Source organism: Oncorhynchus mykiss, chromosome 25, assembly GCF_013265735.2.
Source record: "Oncorhynchus mykiss isolate Arlee chromosome 25, USDA_OmykA_1.1, whole genome shotgun sequence".
Lineage (NCBI taxonomy): Eukaryota > Metazoa > Chordata > Actinopteri > Salmoniformes > Salmonidae > Oncorhynchus > Oncorhynchus mykiss.
Window position 1 is genome coordinate 31,680,120 of NC_048589.1, and position 18,721 is coordinate 31,698,840.

An 18,721-nucleotide genomic window follows, 5' to 3' on the forward strand; every position below is an offset into this window, starting at 1 on the left:
GAAGGCACATGGAGTGTGCAACTTTATTTATTTTGATAGTTTACATTACAACAATAACACAAGTGATTAAACTAATGATCAGCGGCTTGCTGATTAATTGCATAGATTAGTGTTGGAATTGAACCAATATACGGAACGGCTGAAGATCAAGAGGACAAGTTGGGGGAAACGACACCCTATTCCCTACATAATGCATTATATAGGGAAGAGTGTGCAATTTGGCATGCAACCATGATATTAGAGAAACATTCCTGAGAGGCTCAGTTAGAACCAGCATTAGTTATTATTTGTCAGTTATGGATGAGTGATGGAGCTGAGGGATAAGCCTGGAGAAATATAACCACTCTCAAATTCATAGACAGAGCTGTGGATGCAAGGACTGACCATCCATTTTCATTTTTTTATCTAACCTTTATTTAATTAGGGAAGTCAGTTAAAGAACAAATTCTTATTTACAATGACGGCCTACACCGGCCAAACCCAGACGACGCTTGGCCAATTGTGCGCCGACCCACAGGACTTCCAATCACGGCTGGTTGTGATACAGCCTGGAATCGAACCAGGGTGTCTGTAGTGACGCCTCAAGCACTGAGATGCAGTGCCTTAGATCGCTGCGCCACTCAGGAGCCCATGATATCATGATATAGCCATAGACTACCGTTCAAAAGTTTGGGGTCACTTAGAAATGTCCTTATTTTTTAAAGAAAAGGGCATTTTTTGTCCATTAAAATAAAATAAATCAGAAATACAGTGTAGAGATAGTTAATGTTGTAAATGACTATTGTAGCTGGACACGGCAGACGTTTAATGAAATATCTACATAGGCGTACAGAGGCCCATTTTTAGCAACCATCACTCCTGTGTTCCAATGGCATGTTGTGTAAGCTAATCCAAGTTTATCATTTTAAAAGGATAATTGATCATTAGAAAACCCTTTTGCAATTATGTTAGCACAGCTGAAAACTGTTGTTCTGATTAAATAAGCAATAAAACTGGCCTTCTTCAGACTAGTTGAGTATCTGGAGCATCAGCATTTGTGGGTTCAATTACGGGCTCAAAATGGCCAGAAACAAAGAACTTTCTTCTGAAACTCGCCAGTATATTATTGTTCGGAGAAATGAAGGCTATTCCATGCCAGAAATTGCCAAGAAACTGAAGATCTCGTACAACGCTGATTACTACTCCCTTCAAAGAACAGAGCAAACTGGCCCTAACCAGAATAGAAAGACGAGTAGGAGGCCCCGGTGCACAACTGAGCTAGAGGACAAGTACATTAGAGTGTCTAGTTTGAGAAACAGACGCCTCACAAGTCCTCAACTGGCAGCTTCATTAAATAGTACAGGCAAAACGCCAGTCTCAACGTCAACAGTGAAGAGGCGACTCCAGGATGCTGGCCTTCTAGGCAGAGTTGCCACCCCACATGTGCTCTCTCTAATTCTCTCTTTCTCTCTTTCTTTCTCTCTCTCAGAGGACCTGAGCCCTAGGACCATGCCCCAGGACTACCTGACATGATGACTCCTTGCTGTCCCCAGTCCACCTGGCCATGCTGCTGCTCCAGTTTCAACTGTTCTGCCTTATTATTATTCGACCATGCTGGTCATTTATGAACATTTGAACATCTTGGCCATGTTCTGTTATAATCTCCACCCGGCACAGCCAGAAAGGGACTGGCCACCCCACATAGCCTGGTTCCTCTCTAGGTTTCTTCCTAGGTTGTGGCCTTTCTAGGGAGTTTTTCCTAGCCACCGTGCTTCTACACCTGCATTGCTTGCTGTTTGGGGTTTTAGGCTGGGTTTCTGTACAGCACTTTGAGATATCAGCTGATGTACGAAGGGTTATATAAATAAATTGGATTTGATTTGATTTGAAAAAGCAATAGGCTGGCCAATAAAAATACAAGTTTAAGATGGGCAAAAGAACACAGACACTGGACAGAGGAAGATTGGAAAAAGTTATGGACAGACAAATCTAAGTTTGAGGTGTTCAGATCACAAAGAAGAACATTCGTGAGACACAAAATGTGATGGTCTGGGGGTGCTGTGGTGGTGGTAAAGTGGGAGATTTGTACAGGGTAAAAGGGATCTTGAAGAAGGAAGGCTATCACTCCATTTTGCAACGCCATGCCATACCCTGTGGACAACGCTTAATTGGAGCCAGTTTCCTCCTACAACAGGACAATGACCCAAAACACAGCTTCAAACTATGCAAGAACTACTTAGGGAAGAAGCAGTCATCTGGTATCTGTCTATAATGGAGTGGCCAGCACAGTCACCGGATCTCAACCCTATTGTGCTATTGTGGGAGCAGCTTGACCGTATGGTACATAAGAAGTGCCCATCAAGCCAATCCAACTTGTGGGAGGTGCTTCAGGAAGCATGGGGTGAAATCTCTTCAGATTACCTCAACAAATTGACAACTAGAATGCCAAAGGTCTGCAAGGCTATAATTGCTGCAAATGGAGGATTCTTTGATGAAAGCAAAGTTTGAAGGACACAATTATTATTCAAATAAAAAATAATTATTTATAACCATGTCAACATCTTGACTATATTTCCTATTCATTTTGCAACTCATTTCATGTATGTTTTCATGGAAAACAAGGACATTTCTAAGTGACCCCAAACTTTTGAACAGTAGTGGATATCCATATCAACATTTATACTGAACAAAAATATCAACACAATATGCAAGAATTCAAGATTTTACTCCGTTACAGTTCATAGAAGGGAATCAGTCAAGTGAAATAAATTCATTAGGCCCTAATCTATGGATTTCACATGACTGGGCAGGGGCGCAGGGGCCCACCCACTTGGGAGCCAAGTCTACCCACTGGGGAGCCAGGCTCAACCAATCAGAATACGTTTTTTCCTACAAAAGGGCTTTATTACAGACAGAAATACTTCTCAGCAACAGCTCTGTTGGACATTCCTGCAGTCAGCATGCCAATTGCACACTCCCTCAAAACTTGAGACATCGGTGGCATTGTGTTGTGACAAAACTGCACATTTTAGAGTGGCCTTTTATTGTCCCCAGCACAAGGAGCACCTGTGTAATGATAATGCTGTATAATCAGCTTCTTTATATGCCACACCTGTCAGGTGGATTGATTATCTTGGCAATGGAGAAATGCTCACTAACAGGGATGAACACAAATTTGTGCACAACATTGTAGAGAAATAAGCTTTTGTGTGTATGGAACATTTCTGGGATCTTTTATTTAAACTCATGAAAAATGGGACCAACACTTTACATGTTGTGTTTATATTTTTGTTCAGTATAGTTTTATCCATGTTGAGGCTATATAGTGTTTGTTTACAAATATTGGCTTATATTTTGGGTTCTGATGGTGTATGACAGGTGAACTAAGCTCAGGAGGCATTTATACATTATATTCTTCAGGAAACAATCAATGGGCACATATCATTCATTTACATCAAAGATGAATGTAGCAACTGCACACTGCCCCTTTAAGAAATGTTGTTGTTGGTGTGACTGTGTGAATACCTTGGATGATTTGGTGTGATCCAGGTACCAGAACTTGACGTGCCTGTTCCCTGCCGTGACAAAGTAGTTGCTGTCATCTGAGAAGGACACAGCTGTGACTTTACTGGACACCTTGTTGGCTGCCACCACTATGTTTTTCTGAGCAGAGAAAAAGAACACAGAACAGAACTTTAGATCAACGGTGGATATATACTTTGCCCTCAGACAAGAATAAAGTAAAAATAGTATAAAACATTGAAGGGTAGCTCAAAAACAGCACTTAGCATTTTCCACTATAACGGTCTAGTGCATTAGGAAAGTATTCAGACATTTTCAACATCTTGTTATATTACAGCCTTAATCTAAAAAAAAATGAAAATCTCTCCTCAATCTACACACAATATCCCATAATGACAATGCGAATGTATTAAAAATAAAAAACAGAATTACCTTATAAGTATTCAGACCCTTTTCTATGAGACTCAAAAATGAGCTCAGGTGCATCCTGTTTCCATTGATCATCCTTGAGATGTTTCTACAACTTGATTTGAGTCCCGCTATGATATATTCAATTGATTGGACATGATTTGAAAGGCACACACCTGTCTATATAAGGTCCCACAGTTGACAGTGCATGTCAGAGCAAAAACCAAGCCATGAGGTTGAAGGAATTGTCCGTAGAGCTCTGAGACAGGATTGTGTAGCAGCACCAATCTGGGGAAAGGTACCAAAAAATGTATGCAGCATTGAAGGTCCCCAAGAACACCGTTGCCTCCATCATTCTTAAATGAAAGACGTTTGGAACCACCAAGACTCTTTCTAGAGCTGGCCGCCCGGCCAAACTGACCAATCGGGGGAGAAGGGCATTGGTCAGCGAGGTGACCAAGAACCCGATGGTCACCCTGACAGAGCTCCAGAGTTCCTCTGTGGAGATGGGAGAACCTTCCAGAAGGACAACCATCTCTGCACCACTCCACCAATCAGGCCTTTATGGTAGAGTGGCCAGACGGAAGCCACTCCTCGGTAAAAGGCACATGACAGCCCGCTTGGAGTTTGCCAAAAGGCACCTAAAGGACTCTCAGACCATGTGAAACAAGACTCTCTGGTCTGATGAAACCAAGCATCACATCTGGAGGAAACCTGGCACCATCTCTACGGTGAAGCATAGTGGTGGTGGCAGCATCATGCTGTGGGGATGTTTTTCAGTGGCAGGGACGTGGAGACTAGTCAGGATCGAGGCAAAGATGAACAGCGCAAAGTACAGAGATATCATTGATGAAAACCTGCTCCAGAGCACTCAGGACATTAGAGTGGGGCGAAGGTAAACATTCCAACAGAACAACGACCCTAAGGACACAGCCAAGACAACGCAGGAGTGGCTTCGGGACAAGTCTCTGAATGTCCTTGAGTGGCCCAGCCAGAGCCCGGACTTGAACCCGATCGAACATCTCTGGAGAGACCTGAAAATAGCTGTGCAGCGACGCTCCCCATCCAACCTGACAGAGCTTGAGAGAATCTGCAGAGAAGAATGGGAGAAACTCCCTAAATACACGTGTGCCAAGCTTGTAGCGTCATACCCAACTCGATGCTGTAATCGCTGCTAAAGGTGCTTCAACAAAGTACTGAGTAAAGGGTCTGAATACTTATGGATATGCCATACTTATGGTTTTTTTTATGTTTTTTTTTATACATATATATTTAAAATGCTAACATTTCTAAGAACCTGTTTTTGCTTTGTCATTACTTTGTCATTAGTTTAGAGAGTTGCTAGCTACCTTCCAGGCCCAAACATTGATAATCATGTCGTGCTGGTATCCCACGCTGACGATGTACTTGCTGTTGGGGGAGAACGCCACACAGGAGATGCCGTACTTATGTTCCTGTAACTCAGCAACCTGGGTCCGTTCTGCAACGTCCCACACCCGCACAGCAGGCATGTGTCCACTCTGCAGAGAGAGAGAGTCCGAGAGAGAGAGAGAGATGAGAGAGAAACAGAGAGAGAGAGAGACGAGAGAGAGAGAGAGAGAGAGACAGAGAGAGAGAGAGAGAGACGAGAGAGAGACAGAAAGAGAGAGAGAGACGAGAGAGAGAGAGAGAGAGACGAGAGAGAGAGAGAGAGAGAGAGACGAGAGAGAGACAGAAAGAGAGACGAGAGAGAGAGAGAGAGAGAGAGTCCGAGAGAGAGAGAGAGATGAGAGAGAAACAGAGAGAGAGAGAGAGAGAGAGACGAGAGAGAGAGAGAGAGACGAGAGAGAGAGAGAGAGAGAGACAGACAGAGAGAGAGAGAGAGACGAGAGAGAGACAGAAAGAGAGAGAGAGACGAGAGAGAGAGAGAGAGACGAGAGAGAGAGAGAGAGAGAGAGAGACGAGAGAGAGACAGAAAGAGAGACGAGAGAGAGAGAGAGAGAGAGAGAGAGAGAGAGAGAGAGACACGAGAGAAAGATGAGAGAGAGCGAAAGAGACAAGAGACAGAAACAGAGAGAGAGAGAGAGAGAGACAGAGACAGACACGAGAGAGAGAGAGAGAGAGAGAGAGAGAGAGACAGAGATAAACAGAGAGAGAGATAGAGATAAACAGAGAGAGAGACAGAGGGAGAGAGACAGACAAATACAGACACAGAGAGAGAGAGAGAAAGAGACAGAGAAAGAGAGAGACAGCCATTGTGCTTGTTTTAACTCGTTTGTGCTTGTTTTTCACACATCCCCCCCATCCACACATTTTATATTCATTTATTTCACGTTTTTTTATAGCGGCAAGTCGATTCTTATAATAACCACCTGACAGGTTTGTGTTCACAAGGTGATGTCGCCACAGTCAGAATCCCTGGATCATGCAGATGGACAGGAGACGCTCTAGTCTCCACTAAGCTTTTCAATGTACCCTGTAACTGCTTACTAATCCGCTAATGATTTGTCTTATGCAACTCAACGACAGAACAGAAGATCAAGTGGAGGGAATTTAAAGAGGACAGGCGAGGGAAGCTTAAGCCAGGAAATATATTCTAATCCATCCCTAGTACCTTCTTCCCCTCTGCAGGCAGTGGCTTTGTACGCATCATTCTTATACTGGCTATGGAATGAGGTCCCGTATGAGCGACATAAGGCATATTTCTACCAATGTCAGATACGTGTAGTGTTTTGATGGTAAATAAATATAACCAACTACAGTAGCAGCTAGGCACAGTAAACCCATGGTTGGGATTAGCTTTGCTGCACCTCCTTAGAACAAAACAATCAGGAGAGATGTTGTCTAGCTCTTTAAAAGAAAGAACAGAGGCAGACTGAACAGAGGGACCTCCCTTTGAGAGCATACATAGGGAAGGCAGCATGGTCACTGGCAGCATGGTCACTGGCAGCATGGTCAGTTAGCTACACCACAGAGGACAGAGAGACAGGGTGAGCTGAGCACCAGCACGTGCTGTGTGCCTTCTGCCACTGGCACATCCATGGAAGTCTCCCTCTTTCTCTTCCCTCCCCTCCAGACAGCTGACAGAGTCAGTCTGGCACCCTGTCCCCTCCTGCTGCCATGGCAACCCTGCAACAGCACACACACTTTTCTGGCTAGTATGGATTAAACTAACACACACACGCGCGTGCACTAACAGAGTCAATGGTGCAGTGCGAACACACACACACACACACACACACACACACACACACACACAGCCCTTTGTAAATGTGGCACAGACAGTGTTCCGTTTATGAACTGTGGGGTTGGACACTGCAATGATAGCTCTGCCATGCCCTGGCAGTGGAGCAGGAAACAGTCAGCACTTTTTTAGGAAGCTACAGTTGAAGTATCATAATTTCATCACGGCATGCAAAGGCATAATACAGGGCCCTAAAAAATCTGTGTTATATTTTGCCTGATTCTGTTTATTTTTTCCCTAAATTCTGTTTTCACCATTTTGTTTCTCCAGGTGTCCGTTTTCTCCGTTTTTTCAGGTTTTCACTCTCAAAATCACACTTTTCTTTATAGAAAAAACACTAAATTGAGTGTTGAAGTCCACAACAATGTTTAAACCACATCAGGAGACCAATATTGAATTCTGGGAATGTTTTGAGGAATTTAGATTTTGGGGTGTAGTTATCCTTTAATTCCAGCGCTAGCAAGAAGCTTTTCTTTCGCAGTGTTTTGTAGCGCACATGTGATGGTAGAGTTTACAAAACAAATACCCACTGGATTGATGCAAATAATTATGATATCATTCTGCCAGCTAAGTATAGGCTACTTTGTAGTTAACATTTAACTAAGAAGGTTTTTGTGAAAGCCTTTCCATCTACCAGAAGACTTTTCATTAGCATCATCGCTAACAGCTACACAAAGTGGTAGACACACGCACGGCACACACACTGAAAGGGAATTCTGATTGCTTCTTCAGAAAGCTGCAGGAAATACGAATCACTGACGGATTCTGTTCCTAATCTTATGATACAATTTGACAAATTAATTCACTTTAAATACATTTAGTTGATTCCCTAATTAAGTTGACACATTTTTTAATATGGTTGAATTCTGTTTTAATGTCTGGATTCCGTGATTTTGTCCACGTTTTTTTCGCATCACGGATTTTATAGGTCCCTAACAATGGAATGACACTCACCTCTCCTGTGACCACAAATTTGCCATCAGGGGAAAATGACAGAGTGGTGATGGTTTTCCTGTGAAGAGAATAGGAGACAGAGAGGAGAGGAAACGTTTCATTAATGTCTAAAATAAGTGAATGCATCCTGGTCTCTAGGGGTTTTTCCGCTTGGGGTGTACTCTATGACAATGGCACACTCACCACAATCAATACATCAAATCTGATGATTATCGTCACACACTAAAGTAGAGATTAGAGACACCCACACCACAGGAAAGGAGTCCTACACAATTGCTGCTGTGCCAACAGTACAGTCTGAGAACAGTAAAACGATACACCCTTTGGTGGTAAAGACATGAGTTTAAAGAAACAGTGTCTGCGCTGACTGATCGCCTCAATGGCCTGTGACTGGGAGTCAAATGGTTGTTTAAAAGGTTCAATTTCAAGGTGTTTCTTAAACTGTTGAAGCAGTTATTCCGGGCCAGTACTGGTACACAGAGCTATTGTCTGGCAACCTGTTGTGCAATACTTAATCGGAAATAAAGTTATGCCCTAGGGCTTATGTGGGGAAGCGGCTGCCATTTGGAACGCACCATTCCCCCCCCCTAGCTAAGTGTCAAATGTTTGATGCATAGCCAAGCAGCTTTTCTCTTATCAAATGTTGTACTAAGCATTACTGTACTGTGATCTAATCATGGCAGAGTAATAATTAGTCTGTAGAGTGATGAGCAGTAGGAGTAGAGCAGAGAGGGTATTAAATTCCAGTTTTAGCCTCCGACAAGGAGAGATTAAGAAAACAAACTCATCTCGGTATATGACAGAATGAAGACTGGATGGAGCCAGCTAGTCACATTGATTTAGAGGACATTTTTTCAGCCCTAATGACGCGACCACGTCTACCTACCACGTCTACCACGCCTTTTCCATACATGAAAGGGGTTGGCAGTGGCTTTGAAGCCGGGGTGCTGCTTTGGTCGTGGCTGACTGTCTCTCCAGTGCTCTTGTTCAGTCGTTCCATAAGCCATGTTGTGTTAGACACTATAGACTAGCTCCCTCCCTCATCCAGATGGCCTGTGTTAACAGGTCCTACAGGGTCAGGCAATCCTACTCCATGGAACCACAAATCTTCCCTATTATTCTACAGCGTAGAGAATATTAAAAATAAAGAAAAACCCTGGAATGAGTAGGCGTGTCCAAACTTTTGACTGGTACTGTATATGGGTGGCAGGTAGCCTCGAGGTTAGAGAGTTGGGCCAGTAATCGAAAGATCACTTGTTCGAATCCCGGAGCCGACAAGGTGAAAAGTCTGTCGCTGTGACCTTGGGCAAGGCACTTAACCTGAAATGCTCCAGGGGTTCCCACTGAATTGATGCAAATAATCATGATATCATTCTGCCAGGTCAGCATAGGCTACTTTGTAGTTAACATTTAACTGAGAAGGTTTTTGTGAAAGCCTTTCCATCTACCAGAAGACTTTTCATTAGCATCATCGCTAACAGCTACACAAAGTGGTAGACACACGCACGGCACACACACAGACAGGGAATTCTGGTTGCCTCTTCAGAAAGTTGCAGGAAATACGAATCACTGATGGATTCTGTTAATGTCTTATGATAAACTTGGACATGTCTTGAGACACAGGTGATGGCTGGGTATGTAGCCTATGCACCAAATCAAGACTATTGTCATGGGATTGCTATTACAATCTTTACTGTTGTAGTTTTGTTTTTGTATGTCAGCTATGTATGAGGAGGAACCCTGAAGCCTAAGTGACTGACTAGCTGGCTGCAGCCATGCACTCTCTTGGCTTCGCCTGGCTTGACGGACTGAACAGGAGGCAGCAGTTACACCATATGAAGCCTCACCTGGAGCTGTTGAGGATGTGATGCTGTTTGTTCTTCTTGGGGTTCAGCAGCACCACCACACATCTGTAGGAAAGAGAAGGAACGAGAATAGGGTTTAGACTACATAGATTTACTCAGGGGAATGACCCCAATAATCAAGGCTCAGCGGTCTCCCATGTAGCTCAGTTGGTAGAGCATTGTGCTTGCAACGCCAGTGTTGTGGGTTCGATTCCCACGGGGGACCAGTACAAAAGAAGTATGGAAATATATATGCACTAATACTGTAAGTCGCTCTGGATAAGAGCGTCTGCTAAAATGACACATTTAAAATGGACTGCAAAGTGCTAGATATAAAGTAAAGTAAACTTACATGCAAAGTTAGGTAAGTAGTAAACTTAAATATAGCTACTGCGGAGAGTGTGGACTGAGTCACTACATGGAATTCCCTGTTGCCAAGAATAACTCCTGAGCCGCACTAAAATAAAGTTACATAAATACTTAATATCCCTCTCTTGCAGTATTTTAGGTTGAATATCAGAGTAGAGGACAGCATAGCTGCAAAGTCACTGTGTGTGAGTGTTGGAGTGAATGCAGCAGCACTGAGTAGCATGACAAAGCAAAAACCAGATTGCCTTTTTAAGCTGCTTCCATTTTTTGTTTCATCTCCCAGTGGGGAAACACTCCTAGAAGCTAAACGACGTCCAGGGCCTTTTACCTTATCACACAGCAGGGAAGATGAGAGGGAATACTTGCTGTGTAGTCAGTCACTGACAATGTGTCAGGGAGAGGCTGGGCACTGCTGTGATCATCAGAGCTGCTGGAAAGCCTTTGAATCGAAGTGTTCCAGGTGTACTGGGGATACAATCAAAGGGACAGCCAGACACTATGGCATCACTGAGATTGCACAGACAAGAGGGAGAAAGTTCTAGAAAAAAATGATGGTGCACCTTCGGAAACTCTACAGTAGCCCTACCGTACTACTGAGCTAGTAGCCTCACTACCACAGAGCAGCTGACAAAGACTTGCTTTGGGGGTCTGCAAGCAAGAACATTGTAAATGCTTCATGTTTTTCTTCCAGAGGACTAAAATGAAATGCCATAAAATGAGGGAAAGATGTGGTCATACAACAAGACTACAGTATCCAAACCTGCTGCACTGTGCTGATGCACTGTCCTACTGACATGATGCCAAAAGTTACCTAACACCAATTCACTCTTAAAGAGTCTCCAGAGAATCAAACTGGGCACTGAGAATGCAGCCCGATGCCACACTTGTACAGGAAGCCCAGCATGCGTCTGTGTGATGCTTAACAGAGTAAAGCTCCTCAGTCCATCTGAACTGGCTCCTACTGAGAGGGAGAGAAGAAGAGAGGGAGGTGACGGCCCATGCCAGACTTAGTCAACCCTGGCATTGCTCATGTGTCCCATTCAGAGGGTGAATGGGCAAGACAAAATATTTAAGTGCCTTTGAACGGGGTAGGTGCCAGATACACACAGACCTTCCATCCCCTGGTCAATGGCTGTCTGGGGAGCTGGAGAGGCTTCTGCTTGCAGCCTGAAATGCCACATATGTAGGTTGCAGATACAAATGGGACTGTTACAGTAACTGGCCAGCAGCCAGCCAGCTCTCCTGCCTGGCACGGTGTAAACACGACACTCAGACACACAGAACGAGAACGAGAGAAAGAGAACGAGAGAGAAAAGGAGAGAGAGAGAGACAGAGACAGACTGCATCCCAAATGGCACCCCCTATTCCCATAAGGGTCAAAAGTAGTGCACTACATAGAGAATAGGGTGCCATTTGAGACAGCGTCTGTTAGTCAGTGGTTGACTACCTAGGCCCCTGGAGCAGGTTTTATGCTGTCTGCTTGCTGGTGTCACATGTCAGAGAGCAGCCAGAGAGGACTGTGGGAAGACAGGACAGGCAGGCCAGCTGGGCCCCAGAGTTAGAGACCACACCACAGAACAATTCCTGTCTGCTGTGCTGTCATCTCATTCAATAGGTAGGAAACAAGCTGCACGTTGTTGAGTGAGTGCACTTCATCACTGCCTTCCATGCCTTGGCTGTCATCGGTTTGTTCTTTTTCAGCCTATGTCAGCAGTAGAGGAATGGCTCATGGCTGTCTACTCTGTGGCATTACTTCAGCCAGAACTACAGGGGTGGGAGGGGAATGAGCTCATGGATCAATATACCATTACTCATTGCACCACAAACACACCATAAACTCTCTCCCTTCTACAGTTCCACTGGGTTTTACAGGGGAAGCGAGAGAGTGTGGAACATTGAGTGGTTAGAACATAATAGCATTATTGGATTGGAGTGTACATAGAACCATGGGCTTGATAGACAGGGCTCAGATCAAAGACCTGAGGAGGAGTGCTGAACTTGAGCTTCCTCTCTCAGGCAAAATAATCCTACAAGTTATCTTTCCCACAACACCGGCTGCAGTACTAGGCTAGCACAAACTGCTATCCTGTTTTTTCTATTCCAGACACTGCTGGTCATCTGGTGTCAGCAAGCACAGTCAAATGAACACAGTTGGCTATTTATTAGACATGAATCAGGAAACTAACAGCGTGTCTTGAAGATCTATAGAGTAGCCTAGATAATCAGTAACATCACTACTACCTTAGGCTAAGCATTAGAAAAAGCTCTAACGCTTCATCAAAACATGTTTTCCCAACCTATACCATAACACTAAAACAGACCAGCTCTAACCTGCAGACATTAGCTCCATCCAAAATGGCACCCTATTCCCTACATCAGGGGTATTCAACTCTGACCCTACGAGGTCTGGAGCCTGCTAGTTTCCTGTTCAACCTGATAAATAATTACACCCCCCTGGTGTCCCAGGTTTTTGTTCCTTATTAAACAGGTCAGGGGAACTGGGCTGGTTATACACTATACAGTACCAGTCAAACGTTTGGACACACCTACTCTTTCAAGGGTTTTTCTTTATTATTACAATGTTCTACATTGTAGAATAATAGTGAAGACATCAACACTATGAAATAACACATATGGATTCATGTAGTAAGCAAGAAAAGTGTTAAACAAATCAAAATATATTTTAGATTTGAGATTCTTCAAAGTAGCCACCCTTTGCCTTGAAGACAGCTTTGCACACTCTTGGCATTCTCTCAACCAGTTTCACCTGGAATGCTTTTCCAACAGTCTCGAGGGAGTTCCCACATATGCTGAGCACTTGTTGGCTGCTTTTCCTTCACTCTGCGGTCCAACACATCCTAAACCATCTCAATTGGGTTGAGGTCGAGTGACTGTGGAGACCAGGTCAACTCCATCACTCTCCTTCTTGGTCAAATGGCCCTTACACAGCCTGGAGGTGTGTTGGGGCATTGTCCTGTTGAAAAACAAATGATAGTGGGACTAAGCGCAAACAAGATGGGATGCGTATCTCTGTAGAATGCTGTGGTAGCCACACTGGTTAAGTGTGCCTTGAATTCTAAATAAATCCCAGACAGTGTCACCAGCAAAGCACCCCCACACCATCACACCACCTCCTCCATGCTTCACGGTGGGAACCACACATGCAGAGATCATCCATTCCACCAGTCTAATGTCCATTGCTCATGTTTCTTGGCCCAAGTAAGTCTCTTCTTCTTATAGGTGTCCTTTACTAGTGGTTTCTTTGCAGCAATTCGACCATGAAGGCCTGATTCATGCAGTCTCCTCTGAACAGTTGATGTTGAGATGTGTCTGTTACTTTATCTCTGTGAAGCATTCATTTGGGCTGCAATCTGAGGCTGGTAACTCTAATGAACTTTTCCTCTGCAGCAGAGGTAACTCTGGGTCTTCCTTTTCTGTGAGTGCCAGTTTCATCATAGCGCTTGATGGTTTTTGCGACTGCACTTGAATAAATTTTCTGGGTTGACAGACCTTCATGTCTTAAAGTAATGATGGACTGTTTCTCTTTTCTTATTCGAGCGGTACTTGACCTACTATGGACTTGGTCTTTTACCAAATAGGGCTACCCTGTCACAAAACAACTTTTCTTTCTCAAGGAAAGAAATTCCACAAATTAACTTTTAACAAGGCACGTCTGTTAATTGAAATGCATTCCAGGTGACTACCTCATGAAGCTGGTTGAGAGAATGCCAAGAGTGTGCAAAGCTGTCATCAAGGCAAATGGTGGCTACTTTGAAGAATCTCAAATCTCAAATATATTTTGATTTGTTTAACACTTTTTTGGTCACTACATCATTCCATATGATGTTGTTAGGTGTTATTTCATAGTTTTGATGTCTTCACTATTATTCTACAGTGTTATTCTACAATGTAGAAAAAAGTAAAAATAAAGAAAAACCCTGGAATGAGAAGCTATGTCCAAACCTTTGACTGATACTGTATACACAAAAGTATGTGGACACCCCTTCAAATTAGTGGATTTGGCTATTTCAGCCACACCCTTTGCTGAGAGGTGTATAAATTCGAGCACACTGCCAAGCAATCTCCATAGACAAACATTGGCAGTAGACTGGCCTTAGTGAAGCACTCAGGGACTTTAAATGTGGCACCGTCATGGGATGCCACCTTTCCAACAAGTCAGTTTGTCAAATTTCTGCACTGCTAGAGCTGCTCCGGTCAACTGTAAGTGCGGTTATTGTGAAGGGGAAACATACAGGAGCAACAACGGCTCAGCCGCGTAGTGGTAGGCCATACAAGCTCACAGAACGGGTCCGCTGAGTGCTAAACTACGTAGCGCGTTAAAAACATCTGTCCTCGGTTGCAACACTCACTACCGAGTTCCAAACTGCCTCTGGAAGCAACGTCAGCACAAAAACTGTTCGTCGGGAGTTTCATGAGATTGGATTCTGTGGCTGGGCAGCTGCTCACAAGCCTAAGATCATCATGCGCAATGCCAAGCGTCGGCTGGAGTGATGTATCATGCAAAACCATCTGGCAGTCTGACGGACGAATCTGGGTTTGGCTGATGCCAGGACAACGCTACCTGCCTGAATGCATAGTGCCAACTGTAAAGTTAGGTGGAGGAGGAATAATGGTTGGGGCTAGGCCCCTTAGTTCCAGTGAAGGGAAATCTTAACGCTACCGCATACAATGACATTGTGCTTCCAACTATGTGGCAACAGTTTGGGGTAGACACTTTCTTTCCTGTTTCAGCATGACAATGCCGCCGTGCACAAAGCGAGGTCCATACAGAAATGGTTTGTTGAGATCGGTGACGAAGAACTTGACTAGTCTGGATAGTGCCCTGACCTCAATGCCATCAAACACTGTTAGGATGAATTGGAACGCCGACTGTGAGCCAGGCCTGATCACCCAACATCAGTGCCCAACCTCACTAATGCTCGTGGCTGAATGGAAGCAATGTTCCAACATCTAGCAATGTTCCAACATCTAGTGGAAAGCCTTCCCAGAAGAGTGGAGGCTGCTATAATAGCAAAGGGGGATCAACTCCATCTTAATGCCCATGGTTTTAGAATGAGATGTTTGACGAGCAGGTGTCCACATACTTTTGGTCAAGAAGTGTATTTTAACAGATAGAGGCTGGAGAGGAGATGGGGCTTCAACCGTTCAGCAGAATTTACATGGAAAATATTATGCAAACTTCAGCCAACCAAAGAATTGCTGCTGAATGGTGACCACTAGTTAGAATCACAATGCTAACACTGTCATACAGTTATAAACATACTATAGAAAGCTTATATACTTCAAAACAATAAAAACATTGATGTTCAACATGGCAGCACGCACCTGATCTCATGCAAATATTCTAACTGATTTCAGAGCAATATAAATCCAATATTTACTGATCAGACAGGATCAGTCATAGACTGAGGGGGGGGGGGGGGGGGTGGACTAGTTAAAACAATAGCCTCCCTACCTAGACTAACCTATGGCTAAATTCATGGCCGAGTATGCAGTAGCGGAGGGGGAAGACCGGTTAAAAGAAGAGCCTATACCTATGGCTAAATTCATGACAGGCTGAGTATGCAGTAGCGGAGGCGGTAGACCAGTTAAAAGAAGAGCCTATACCTATGGCTAATTCATGACAGGCTGAGTATGCAGTAGCGGAGGCGGTAGACCAGTTAAAAGAAGAGCCTATACCTATGGCTAATTCATGACAGGCTGAGTATGCAGTAGCGGAGGCGGTAGACCAGTTAAAAGAAGAGCCTATACCTATGGCTAATTCATGACAGGCTGAGTATGCAGTAGCGGAGGCGGTAGACCAGTTAAAAGAAGAGCCTATACCTATGGCTAATTCATGACAGGCTGAGTATGCAGTAGCGGAGGCGGTAGACCAGTTAAAAGAAGAGCCTATACCTATGGCTAATTCATGACAGGCTGAGTATGCAGTAGCGGAGGCGGTAGACCAGTTAAAAGAAGAGCCTATACCTATGGCTAATTCATGACAGGCTGAGTATGCAGTAGCGGAGGCGGTAGACCAGTTAAAAGAAGAGCCTATACCTATGGCTAATTCATGACAGGCTGAGTATGCAGTAGCGGAGGCGGTAGACCAGTTAAAAGAAGAGCCTATACCTATGGCTAATTCATGACAGGCTGAGTATGCAGTAGCGGAGGCGGTAGACCAGTTAAAAGAAGAGCCTATACCTATGGCTAAATTCATGACAGGCTGAGTATGCAGTAGCGGAGGCGGTAGACCAGTTAAAAGAAGAGCCTATACCTATGGCTAATTCATGACAGGCTGAGTATGCAGTAGCGGAGGCGGTAGACCAGTTAAAAGAAGAGCCTATACCTATGGCTAAATTCATGACAGGCTGAGTATGCAGTAGCGGAGGCGGTAGACCAGTTAAAAGAAGAGCCTATACCTATGGCTAATTCATGACAGGCTGAGTATGCAGTAGCGGAGGGGGTAGACCAGTTAAAAGAAGAGCCTATACCTATGGCTAATTCATGACAGGCTGAGTATGCAGTAGCGGAGGGGGAAGACCGGTTAAAAGAAGAGCCTATACCTATGGCTAAATTCATGACAGGCTGAGTATGCAGTAGCGGAGGGGGTAGACCAGTTAAAAGAAGAGCCTATACCTATGGCTAATTCATGACAGGCTGAGTATGCAGTAGCGGAGGGGGTAGACCAGTTAAAAGAAGAGCCTATACCTATGGCTAATTCATGACAGGCTGAGTATGCAGTAGCGGAGGGGGTAGACCAGTTAAAAGAAGAGCCTATACCTATGGCTAAATTCATGACAGGCTGAGTATGCAGTAGCGGAGGGGGTAGACCAGTTAAAAGAAGAGCCTATACCTATGGCTAAATTCATGACAGGCTGAGTATGCAGTAGCGGAGGGGGTAGACCAGTTAAAAGAAGAGCCTATACCTATGGCTAATTCATGACAGGCTGAGTATGCAGTAGCGGAGGGGGTAGACCAGTTAAAAGAAGAGCCTATACCTATGGCTAAATTCATGACAGGCTGAGTATGCAGTAGCGGAGGGGGTAGACCAGTTAAAAGAAGAGCCTATACCTATGGCTAATTCATGACAGGCTGAGTATGCAGTAGCGGAGGGGGTAGACCAGTTAAAAGAAGAGCCTATACCTATGGCTAATTCATGACAGGCTGAGTAATAGTGTTACCACACAGTAAAGGCAATCCTCATCAGCCACCTATCAGCCATCTGGTGGGTTCGTTCAGCAAACTGACAGGTGGTCAAGCCTCTGAAATGAAATGACAAAGCCTTACAGGGTCTGTAGTGTCTGCAGGGAGGGTATATCAATTTCCTTCCGACCCCAGAGAGAAGACAGAGAGACCACCCTCTGATCTGCCAGTCCACTCCACTTCAAAGAACCTACCCCGCTTGCCTCCTCTCTCCCTCCCTCCCTCCATCCATCTATCCATGCTGATCCTGCCTTATTTCTTGTCCTCCGTTCACGCTGAGACAGACTGGACGACCTCATCATTAATCTGCCATGCTGCAAGTCTCCTGTCCCGGTACGGTCAGGGTAGCTGGCTAACAACAACAGGAGCAAAACTAGGGGTTCTCTGTCCTTAAAGATGGGTAATAAAGAGCTTGTATCATTTCCACCAGTAGTTTGGAAAGCAGCGCTCACGAGCCAAAACGGGTCCTCGGACATTGTGTATGACGTCATCCATTTCAAATTATATGTTACGTCCTGCAAAAAATAAATCACTGCACAATTCATATGACAGGTAACAAATTTGTAAATGCTTAAGATCCTGTTCAATCTCTTTAAATCTACTGTGGAACGATGCAACCCTGATGAAGGCAGCATATTGTAGCTGTACCAACGTTGGAACCTATAAAACATATTGAATCAGAGCCATGAGAGTGAGCACAATGAGAGAGACTACACAAGAGACGGATACAGTCGTCTACTGTAGATTTACAAAGTGCTAAAGAATATATATTTACTGCCTCAGGATTGAGGCTATTCTCTGTAGTCAGTCTTGTTTTCTTTGTAGCGGTTTGTCTTTTCAGTTCATCCAGCGCCTCAGGTCTTACCGCATCCTTTGAGAATACAGTTACAGATGCTGTTGTGGGACCCTCCAGCAAAGAGCTGCAATGCAGCACAGAGGCAGAGTACACTCCTCTACCTCTGAGCAGGGCTATCTAATAGCTAGGGGCTACAAGAGGACTATTCCCTCCCCCACGCACCTTTTTCCTAACCCTCGCTCCCTCTTCACACCTACGCACCCACACACACAGTTAATACGGACTCAGTTTGCTGCAGTGCGGTGCGGTCAGGACAAGTCGAGGGTGCCTGTCTGACACACATCTAGTCACGCATGTTAGACTCCTCCAACAGCCAGCAGGACGTTTAATGCTCACAGAGGACATTGATTCCACATCACT

At 44.5% G+C, this 18,721-nt stretch overlaps 1 protein-coding gene and 1 non-coding gene across 5 annotated transcripts in view; one reads left to right on the forward strand and one right to left on the reverse strand.

Moving 5' to 3' along the window:
* Positions 1-18,721, reverse strand: part of LOC110505800 (mitogen-activated protein kinase-binding protein 1) — a 67,289-nt gene that overhangs the window by 37,372 nt on the left and 11,196 nt on the right. For all 4 annotated transcript variants that reach the window (XM_021585252.2, XM_021585250.2, XM_021585249.2 and 1 more), the window contains exons 3-6: positions 9,934-9,996; positions 8,087-8,144; positions 5,259-5,429; positions 3,505-3,642 (exon numbers count right to left, since the gene is read on the reverse strand). In XM_021585252.2, the coding sequence (XP_021440927.2) occupies positions 3,505-3,642; positions 5,259-5,429; positions 8,087-8,144; positions 9,934-9,996 (430 nt within the window). The remainder of the gene's footprint in view (positions 1-3,504; positions 3,643-5,258; positions 5,430-8,086; positions 8,145-9,933; positions 9,997-18,721) is intronic.
* trnaa-ugc lies at positions 10,081-10,156 on the forward strand. Its single transcript has one exon. It is a non-coding gene; the product is annotated as a tRNA-Ala (tRNA).